The sequence below is a fragment of the Xenopus laevis genome, chromosome 3S (genome assembly GCF_017654675.1).
Source record: "Xenopus laevis strain J_2021 chromosome 3S, Xenopus_laevis_v10.1, whole genome shotgun sequence".
Lineage (NCBI taxonomy): Eukaryota > Metazoa > Chordata > Amphibia > Anura > Pipidae > Xenopus > Xenopus laevis.
In genome coordinates, this window is record NC_054376.1 from 123993127 (window position 1) to 124004291 (window position 11165).

Genomic DNA, 11165 nt, shown 5'->3' on the forward strand with positions numbered 1-11165 from the left:
AACAGTTCTTCTCTTTCTGCATCATTTGAAATCCTGGCAGGGAAGGAGGGACTAAATACTGATGTTACAAATTGTAACAACTTCTCCACAGCTTACAGACAGCATGCAGGAACTACATAACCCACAATGCATTATCCAAAGAATAGTGGTTGAATCAAAACCGCTTCAGGCAGTAATTTTAAACTGCAATGTGTTTATTTAGCAGTGTAGGCAAACTACCGTATATACTCGAGTATAAGCCGAGTTTTTCAGCACCCAAAATGTGCTGAAAAAATCTACCTCGGCTTATACTCGAGTCAGTAAAAAAAAAAACCCTCTGGTAGATGATGTACCGGTATTTTGAAGACCGCTGCCTTACCGGTAAATTTGCAGCTACGCTACGTTGAATCTCAGCACAAGGGGGCGAGAGGGGAGGAGGCGCCGCCGTGAGTGATGCATGCTGGGAGCTTGAGGCTCAGCATGCACTTCCATGATCCCACGGAGTGAAGTAACCGTCCCTCCCTCCGCCCGTGTCACTACCAATACTGCCGCCGCCTCCCTGAGACGATGTGAGTGGCTGGCAGGAGGCGAGAAATTGCAGGCTCCCAGTACCCTGGAGGATGGACGGAAAATACCTGACCCCCACCTTTAATGACCCGCTGGTTCCTGCGTTCCCCGCTGCCAGGGCCTATGAACAGAGCACCGCCTGGATCGCCTGGAGCGCTGCCTGGATCAAACACAGGTAAGAGCGGGCTCACAGCAAAGTCCTGGGACTGCGGACAAGGAACGGCTTAAAGGAGTGCGGCGGTAGCAGTCCCTCACTTGCAGGCCCGATCCTCCCTCACTTGCAGGCCCGATCCTCCCTCACTTGCAGGCCCAATCCTCCCTCACTTGCAGGATTCAATATATTTGTGTTGCAGCTACAATCATTTGCATGGTGTATATTAGCAGTGTTTGATAAAAACCTTGATTTGTTTCTTTTGGATTAATTGATGGCAAGCTCAGGGCAAAGGTACTACATACACTGCTTTCTGCCTCCTTTGTGCCTTGTCATTATTGTGTGGGGAGTGTGTGTGTATATAGTATATGTGTGTGTCTGTGTATGATGGTGTGGGTAGAGAGTGTGTGTGTGTATATAGTATATGTGTGGGGAGTTTGTGTGTATAGTACGGTATGTGTGTGTGTGATTAGGCTTATACACGAGTCAATACGTTTTCCCAGGGTTTTTTGGTAAAATTAGGTACCTCGGCTTATACTCGGGTCGGCTTATACTCGAGTATATACGGTACATGTTTTCGGGCATAACCCTTTATCAAGTGTAATACAAGCAAGGCATTGTGGGAATTAAATACCTTCTTTGGAACAAGACACCATCCCCACTTAAAGTGACAGTGTGGAATTATATATATATATATATATATATATATATATATATATATATATATATATATATATAAATTACACAAACTTAATCCAAAATACACAAAATTCAGAAAATTCAGTGTTAGTCTTGAATATTTCATAGTTCATAGTGTCCAAGTCCAAATATCCAAAAAACATCAAGAAGACTGCCTCTTTCAGCCTGTTCTTGATTAATAAGACCAAAGAAATAGTCCAAACCATGACAATTGGTACTGCTATATCATAGCCTACCCAGGGATGTGCAAAGCATGTAGTCATTGGTTAATTTACAAACCTTTACTTGCCAGCATCAATAATCATAGCTCCTGTAACTTATATGATTCATTCGTAAATAATTTTTTACCTTCTCACGGCAGGAGTTCCGAGCTGATTCAAATCTAGCTGGCCATTAATACCTAAGACAAAAGAAAAAACTGTTAATATATTTTTAACCCACATTACATTGCACTGATGTTCTGTTGCTTATTGAAATCACATATGCAGGGAATTGTGGGGTTTGGAGGATGCAGGCTGAGGACAGATGGCTGTTGATTCAAAGTAACAGTAGTCAGTCAGCTCAGCAAAGTAGTCAGACAGATCAGCAGGAGGCTAGGTTTTTGAGAACTGTTTCAAACCATTAAAAATCATGAAAAGTCTGCATATTTATTAATTGATGTATATTGCAAGTTATGTTTGTGTGGAGTTCCCCCTTTTAATTCTGTAGGATACCAGAGCTAGATTGTGAGTAACTGCTGACACCCACTGACACACTTCTGAATGTAGTACATATTTGGGCAGTATGGTACACTCCCTTCTGTCCACCCCTTATCACTACCTTGGATAGGGAACCATATTGCAAAACTGACTTGGTGGGGCACACAGGGGTTGGCAGAAGAGGCATGGTGGGGGTCTTGCCTATATTTAGCTCTGGCTCTTCTGTACCTCCCAAGGCATCTGTGTGAGGGAGTTATCACAGCGCCCCGTCTGTTGGAGTCAGTGGAAGGGGGCACTACCCAGCACTGGGCATGTTTATATAGACATAGTGACACCTTCTTGATTATGTCACTATATCGGTTGTCCACCCCTTTTGGGCCTATGGCACACTCAACATTTTCTCTCGCAGCAGTAAAGACTGAGCCATCCTGCATCTGCCATGTATACAAAGTGACGGGAATGAATGAGCTCCATCTCTCACTGCAAAGTCAAGCTTTTCTCTGGCTGAATTCTGCCTCGTGTGTGTGGTGACAGACAGGCATCTAATAAAAAATAAAGATAGATTGGCCCTATAAATCCAGATGGGTAGGAGTCTAGGAGAGCTCAAACTCACAACCCAGCCAAAGTTTGTGTGAGATCTATACAACTTTCATACGTTCCTTGCAGTGCAGAAGGTCAGCACTAAGGAACCATTTAGGGTCATGGCACTATTGTTTATTGTGACCCAACCCAATTGACACCTGCCACGTGTATGACCTGCACCCACAAGATTTTCACAGGGTCAGCATCAATGCATTCTGGAAGAGCATGCTGGGAGCTGTAGTTTGGCAAGAGTTGGAGAGACAAAGGGCCTCTTTCACTGATGTAACCAATAATCTGCATGGTAATTGTATCTCTATACTATTATTACTCATCCTGCTCTGGAGACGGCTGTAACCTTGTGTAATATCAGCCACGCTGATTGGTGGCTCTGTGCCTGCCACCGTTACTTAAAGGATATGTGGAAACTTTTAAAACAAGTGAATGTACAATTGATGAGGGGGCTATTCTAAGCACGTTTGTAATTTACGTTTATTATTTATTTTCTTTTAATTCCAAGATATTAAGGGATACGTGTACTATTAATATGAATGAATTTTGTTACAACAGCGCCACCTGCTGGTCAGTTTCCCACCAGTCTGACCACCAAGTAGTCCAGGAAGTTGTCAGGAGAAAGAAAGAGGCTGCTCTGATGTTCTTCTGCTTAGGAAAGATGTGAGAAAGGTTACTATTTTTTCCATAAGCAGAAGAAGAACATCAGAGCAGCCTCTTTCTTTCTCCTGACAACTTCCTTGACTACTTGCACATGTATAACAGCACATGTATAACAGCACATGTATCCCTTAATATCTCGGAATGAAAAGAAAATAAATAATGAATGTAAATTACAAACGTGCTTAGAATAGCCCCCTCATCAATTTAGATAGAATTTGTCATTGTTTGCTTTAATAATTCAGGTGTTCTGTTACTGATTAACAGGCTGGGTCTTCTGTAGATCCCATGTTCAACCTGTAAACTGTCAGAATATTTACATGGTCATATCTAGTAAAAGCCAAAGAATGTTCTCGGGAACCAGTATCATTAGGATATTTGCAAAACTAGAACCACCATGAAGGCAGTTAGAGCCTTAGAATCTTCACGTGCCTAGAACCAACCAGGAGTCAATTCGAGCCTTTGCATGCCTAGAACCATCCAGGAGACAATTAGAGCCTTCACATGCCTAGAACCAACCAGGAGACAATTGGAGCCTTCACATGTCTAGAACCAACCAGGAGACAATACGAGCCTTCACATGTCTAGAACCATCCAGGAGACAATTAGAGCCTTCACATGCCTAGAACCAACCAGGAGACAATTAGAGCCTTCACATGTCTATAACCAACCAGGAGACAGTTAGAGCCTTCACATGCCTATAACCAGCAAGAAACAATTAGAGCTTTTACATGTCTAGAACCAACAGGAGACAATTAAGTCTTCCCATGTCTAAAGCCAAACAAAGTATTAGAACATTCAAGCACTTCAGGCAAATAATTACATATTCAAGGCTTGGACCAACCTGTAGCCAGTCAGAACATTGGAACATTCACAAGTTTAGACCAGCTGGGGACATTTAGAACTTTCAGAAATCTAGACTATCTTGTAGCTAATTGTGGTATATGAAGTTTCACAAGTATAAACCAACCTTTAGTCAGATTATTAGAACCCTCACAAATATAGATCAACTTGCAGCCAATTACATCTGAACCCTAACAATTCTAGATCCATCCGCTTGTAGTTATTAGAAGCTGCACATGTTTAGACTAACATAGAGCCAATCAGAGCATTAAAAGATCCACAAGTCTAGTCCAACCTGTACCCAGGCATAGCATTAGTAGCTTCACATGTCTGGACAAAAGTTTAACCAGTCCAGAGTATTAGAACCGTTGCAAGTCTAGTCTAACCTGTACAGGGGCATAACATTAGTGCCTTCACAAGTCTGGGTCAAATGGAGGTAGCCAATCAGAGCATTAGAATTGTTGCAAGTCTGCTCCAACCTGTACCCAGGTGTAGCATTAGTGCCTTCACAAGTGTGGACAAACTTGTAGCCAATCAGTGCATTAGAACCATTGCAAGTCTACACCAACCTGTACTGAGTTACAGCATTAGTACCTTCACAAGTCTGGGCCAACTTGAGTTCAATCAGAGCAATAGAACTGTTGCAAGTCTAGACCAATCTGTATCCAGGTATTGCATTAGAACCTTCATGAGTGGGGGCCAACTTGTAGCCATTTAGAGCATTAGAAACATTGCAAATCTAGACCAACCAGTACTGAGACATAGCATTAGAACCTTCACAAGTCTGGGCCAATTTGTAGCCATTCAGAGCATTGCAAGTCTAGACAAACCTGTACCCAGGCATAGCAGCAAATCAGACCATTAAGACCAAGTTGTAGCCAATCATAGCACTAGAATTTGCACAAGAGAGCCAACCCCACCAAAACTAGCAAGAGCATCTAAGTCCATATATCAGCTTGTTACATTTCCATGTCTCTCCTTTAATCCTTCCTTCCATATGATCAGTGCTGTGCCATGAGGCAGAACCCAGCTGAGTGTGTGTACTAAGGATCTAACAATAAAGGAAATCTCTCCCCTTAGCGCTGCAATGTTGACTCAGGCCTATGTCCAACAAGAGTGGAATCCTACACAATGCCCACTGCAAGTTGCTAAGGGATGGCATTGCAATTAATCATGGTAAACAGTCGTGCAGATTAGGCATGGCCAACCCCCAGCCATCTCATTGTCCATAAATTGAAACCCCCCCCCGTCTGACGCACCCATTAGTTGCACCCATGTTTCTTTTGGACCTCACAAAGGAATGGGTTGTTCTTGAATGCCGTTTTGGGCATAAAAATCACTAGAACAGGATGAAAACCTTATCCCTTGCTCCATTCTGGTGATTTAGTGCAGAAGCTCTCTGGAAATACTTGTGTAGCTTTATTCCTGCTCACTGTAATACTTTATCCACCGGCTCCCATTAACCATTGCTCTGCCAGAAAGCCAGGCCCTGGATACTCTGCTTATCAGAATCAGTAGGAGCCTGTGTCAGGCAAGTACCTACCTGCACAGCAACTCAATGACTCTGCAAACTTTAATAATACTCTAGGCAAATACCCCATGTTTATTTACACAAGAAGCACTTGAGCAGGGAGGTGTAGCTACAAGATAAAGCTAATAAGCAACAGGTGTCAGTGTAACCTATATGTCCTGTATCTGTCACTTACCTGAATCCCAAGTCAAACAACTGATGCTCTATGTCAGGGATCCCCAACCTTTTGAACCCGTGAGCAACATTCAGAAGTAACAGGAGTTGGGCAGCAACACAAGCATGAAAAATGTTCTTGGGGTGTCAAATAAATGCTGTGATTGGCCATTTGGTTGCCCCTATATGGATTGTCAACCTACATTGAGGCTCTGTTTGGCAGTACACCTGGTTTTTATACAACCAAAACTTGTCTCCAAGCCTGGAATTCAAAAATAAGCACCTGATTTGAGGCCACTGGGAGCAACATTCAAGGGGTTGGAGAACAACATGTTACTCACGAGCTACTGGTTGTGGATCACTGCTCTATGTGATTCTTCTGTCCTCATCACAGATATACAGATTCTCAGTGGCTGCACAGATCCTATCTGATCCCCATTGTAAGCAGCAGTCCTGTCCTGCTTTATGGCAGCTGAGATTCTAGCTATCTGTATAACAGAGCATTCTGTCCCAGTGGCTGCACAGATCCTATCTGATCCCCATTGTAAGCAGCAGTCCTGTCCTGTTCTATAAGCTTCAATATGAATTACATATACACATACCTTTGAAAAGCAATTATTATGGTTAATGAATGTTTATTTTAAAGTTTCTTAGAACTATATTTTTCCCTTAGGGAGAAAAAAAGTAGTTTTTTCACTTATTCACTGATGATCCAGTATGGGCTGATTGTCATTTGGCTTTAAAACAGGAGTTGCCAATTGTGTAAAACAGTCCTGCCACACACCTCAGCAGTTGTTATTTACACTATGGATCAGCAGTCACAGTGCAAGTGACACACAACAAGTACACACTAACCCAGAAGCCTGAGCCTCTGATATAAATATTTACCTGTAACCTGTCGCTCCCCACGCAGCTCTGTTGCCTTCACTCCAAGCAGATAGAGAGGCACCCACACCATGGCTTCCAAAGCTGAAGGAAAGAGAGCCTCAGTGGCCAGCATGACAAGCCTAGGGAAAAGAGACAGTCTGGAGAAACCCTTACAGGTATGTTACCCTGATAACGATCTCCCCTCTCTGTATAATGGGACTGAGTATCTATACCTGATAATGATCTCCCCTCTCTGTATAATGGGACTGAGTATCTATACCTGATAATGATCTCCCCTCTCTGTATAATGGGACGGAGTATCTATACCTGATAATGATCTCCCCTCTCTGTATAATGGGACTGAGTATCTACACCCTGATAATGATCTCCCCTCTCTGTATAATGGGACTGAGTATCTATACCCTGATAATGATCTCCCCTCTCTGTATAATGGGACTGAGTATCTATACCCTGATAATGATCTCCCCTCTCTGTATAATGGGACTGAGTATCTATACACTGATAATGATCTCCCCTCACTGTATAATGGGACTGAGTATCTATACCCTGATAATGATCTCCCCTCTCTGTATAATGGGACTGAGTATCTATACCTGATAATGATCTCCCCTCTCTCTATAATGGATATAATTCAGAGGTGAGCACAAGAAGGGGTTAAGGAGTGAGAAAGTTCTTGTGCTCATTGCTAAAGAGGGTTAAAGGGGAAACACATACATGAGCAGATACGCAATATTACAACCAATAAAACAGTGAATTGAAATGATGTGCAGGTGGGGCTCTGTCAAGGATTAGGTAGGGGTCGCTGTGGAGACTGATGGGGAAAGGGCGAGTCCTTGAAGCAGGAGCTGTATGTGCCTAGGGAACACGTAAAGGGAAGGCAGGAACAGGTTGATGAGGGCGAAGAGTCAGACTGGATCAGGTGCAGAGCAGAACAGGATGGAGAGGGCGACGACTCAGGACAGGAACAGGACTGTGCGGGCGTAGATCAGATCAAACTGGGGATAGAGTGCAGAAGGAGACTAGCAAGAGAGGATTGGAGCAGATAGCAAGAGAGGAGTACAAAGTACAAGGCAGGTTCAGGAAGCAAGAATCAGGAACAGGCGAGGCAAGGTCAGTACAAGGTGAAGACAGGGCAATGTACAAGGTGGAACACGAAGCAGAAATCAGGAACAAGCAAGGCAGGGGTCAGGTCAAGGTCAAGGCTGAAATAATTTAAGACAAGGTGAAAGGTAGAACTGGGAGGGAAAGACCAGGCAGGAACAGAACAAGGGAGGATAAGGAGGAAAGGTTCAAAGTAGTCAGACGGCAGCTGGGCTGGGGCTGCAGAGGCCAGGTAACATATAGCGAGCAACCCTACAGGCTGCTCACCTGGCCAAATGGATAAGGCATTGAGCCAGAAACCCAAAGGTCCCTGGCTTGAATACCAGCAATACCTGACAAGCTCTACATCTCATCATGTCTGTGGCACCTCCACATTTAGAAGAAAGATCTGACTTGGCCTGTGTGATTATTTTGGGTTAATGTACTGTATAGTAACTGTATAGTAAAATGGCCCTTTAAGATGGTAAGATAACATTACATAATTGGTCCTGTATGCCTTACTCGCTGCTCTGTCCCCGCTTTTTGTACTGATGCAAATCCTAATCTGTCTCTCACTCCCATTCCTACAGCCTTCTATTAGAGGGAAAGCCTCCTTGGGCAAAGTATCCTTCAGCAACCAGCCATCCTGGAGCCTGACTGGGCTTCTCGCTGCTCAGAGGATGACCAAGAATCTAAAGGTCGGTTCCAACTTGTTACCTGGTTCCTTACACGAGCTATAGTAGAGAGCCTCAAAATATGGTGTGGGTCACCCAATGGGTTACCTTTAGGGCAGGACTACATATCCGATTCAGCCGCGATCTGACGCGCCGCGCATAATTGCAGGCTTCACGTCAGATGCGATGAAAACAAGGTAAGTAATTCAATTGTCGCATCATGTAGCAGCATTGATGCAACGCGACTGTCGGATGCAGACGCTGGACGCTGCGTCTGCATCCGAGAGTCGTGTCGCGTCTCATCAGCAATGGAACACGATCCGACACTGCATTACTTACCTTGTTTCCGTCGCATCCGACGCGATGCCTGCGATTTTGCGCAATGCGTCGGATCGCGGCTGAATCGGCCATGTAGTCCTGCCCTTACCCTTTTGCTCAGGTGATGGGTGTCTTTATCTGGAATCTTTGCAGCCATGCCATTAGCCAGATAATTCTGCAAGAATTTTCTCTTCTGCTCCACCTAGAGGCAAAATAAAAAATCTATTAAACAATAATACCTGTATAAACATTTTTTTGTGGTCGTACCAATATATAATAAATAATGCAATATATTCTCTGGTCCCCTGAAAAAACATAAACAGGGGGTAGGGGTTCTATTCTATGTATAGGCTAAATAATTCATATTTATGGTATTCTTATTGCTCTATGTCACATTGTTTAATGGCAGTACATGATGATCAAAAAGCCCCAACAAGCAGGTGCTTTGGAGTTCAAATCCCCTCTGGGATCCATCATATGGTCAGGGCCCCTTGTAGCTCATAGCAAACTTTCAGATGTACCTGCTATAGTCCTGCGATTGTCTATTATAGTATGTAGCTCTTCACCCCAAGATTAAACCTAACTGGCCTTAAATTGGGCTTCCAGGAGTATCTAGGAATGGATTTACTGGTCTTCTCCCTAATACTCACCCTAATCAACTTTCAGGTTGCACCTCTAGTCAGTTTGGAGCTATTATTTCAAGGGTTGTAGCTTAAGGCACCATGCTGTAATGATTCAGAAAGAGAATAAACAACTAGGAAGAAAGGAAAAACCTATTTGCCCTTCGATTTGCTTGGGCTGGAAGTGCAGTGCTTGCAGTCTCCCTCTAGTGTTAGAAAGAAGAAAGTACAACATACTATATAAACTGTTTCCAACTTGTGTTTATATTTAGGAGAAAAGAGCATTGAAAGGATTGAAAAAGACAGAGATAGTGGAGCCCCAGGTAAGTGTATGAAAATATTCACCTATATAATAATGTTCACCATGTGCACCCACAGTATGGGTGATTTACCTTTACCTTACCTTTTAGTATGTTCGAGAATGACTAATTCTATTTATAGTTTTGAATTATTTGCCTTCATCTTCTGAACCTTTTCTTTCAAATGGGGGTCACTGACCCTATCTGAGGTAAATAATACAAAAAACACAAATAATAAAAACCAATTGCAAATTGTCTCAGAATATCCCTCTATACCTCATACTTACAGGCCACCTAGGACCGGGCCTAGGGCGGCATGCTGCCCAACCACACCCACATTGGTTCAAAAACACTGGGAATGTGCTAGAGATACAATATTTTCTTTAAATTTCCCATGCGCCAATCCCCATTTTTCATGACCCATTGATGGTAGAATAAGAAGGCATACTCTTAGTTTGCTGCAGCGCTGGCAGAAATCCCTCGTCTAACCCACTGTTGGACTCCTCTTTCCCATGCCACAGCCTCCCTCTTTTGCCTCACGTCCCACTGAGAAGATTCAGGTGACTGCCATGAAACAGGTGCTGGAGAGTTATCTCCCCGAGAGACTTGGAACAATCACCTACAACCCAGCCAGCGCCCCGTCCCTGGTGAAGGAAGTCAGCGAAGAGGTCAAGGGTCGTGTAAAACGGGTGCTGCCCCCTCGCTACAAAGCTTTGTGTGTAGTGACCTTGGGAGAAAGAGGGCAGGAGGACATCAAAGTGGTGAGCCGCTGCCTGTGGGACTCACATTCTGATAGCTATGTGGCTCATGTGTATGAGAATTCAAGCCTCTTCTGTGTTGTAGCTGTGTATGCTGTATACTGTGAGTGACACAATGGCTGGCACCTCAAATTCACTCTTATTTCCTTTAGTCAGACATGGTGGTACAAGTATTGGGCATTCTTCATTATAGGCTGGGGTGCAATACCAACAAAGTCCTAAACTGGCCATATAATGAAGTTTTCTCCATTAGCTGTCAATTAAAGGCAGAGTGATATAGTGTTATGGCAGCTGGGGGTGGGTCTTAAAGAAGAAAAAAAACCCTACCCCCCTACCCCACATAGACCCCCTCCCTCCTCCCCCAGCCTAGCTGCTACCCCGGGCAAATGCCCCTAACTTTTTACTTACCCTACAGTGTAGATTCAGGGATCGGAGTTCACGGCAGCCATCTTCCAGGTCTTTGTGTCAATTTCCATCAAATTGTGTCGATTTCTGTCAATTTTGGCACATGCGCAGTTGTCGCAAACTAGGAGATTTCTCCAACTGAGCATGCGCCACCACTCAGGTTTCAGTCTCAGAAGACTCAGAAGATGGTGCCCGTGAACTGCGATCCCTGAATCTGCACCAAGCAGTAAGTAAAAAGTTAGGAGCATTTG

At 43.8% G+C, this 11165-nt stretch overlaps 1 protein-coding gene across 1 annotated transcript; it reads left to right on the top strand.

Moving 5' to 3' along the window:
* The first annotated feature begins 9 nt into the window (after positions 1 to 9).
* On the top strand, positions 10 to 11165 carry LOC108703480 (dynein light chain Tctex-type protein 2B). The gene is made up of 5 exons (XM_018239616.2): positions 10 to 721; positions 6786 to 6915; positions 8431 to 8538; positions 9725 to 9775; positions 10273 to 11165. Exons 2-5 carry the CDS (start codon positions 6829 to 6831, stop codon positions 10618 to 10620), a joined length of 594 nt encoding a protein of 197 aa, XP_018095105.1. The 5' UTR covers positions 10 to 721; positions 6786 to 6828; the 3' UTR covers positions 10621 to 11165.

Excerpts from the sequence above, each read along its gene's own strand:
- LOC108703480 (XM_018239616.2), top strand. The coding sequence starts at position 6,829 with ATGGCTTCCAAAGCTGAAGGAAAGAGAGCCTCAGTGGCCAGCATGACA. Across the intron at positions 6,916-8,430 it reads GTCTGGAGAAACCCTTACAG|CCTTCTATTAGAGGGAAAGC; the intron begins GTATGTTACCCT and ends CCATTCCTACAG. Across the intron at positions 8,539-9,724 it reads GGATGACCAAGAATCTAAAG|GAGAAAAGAGCATTGAAAGG; the intron begins GTCGGTTCCAAC and ends GTTTATATTTAG.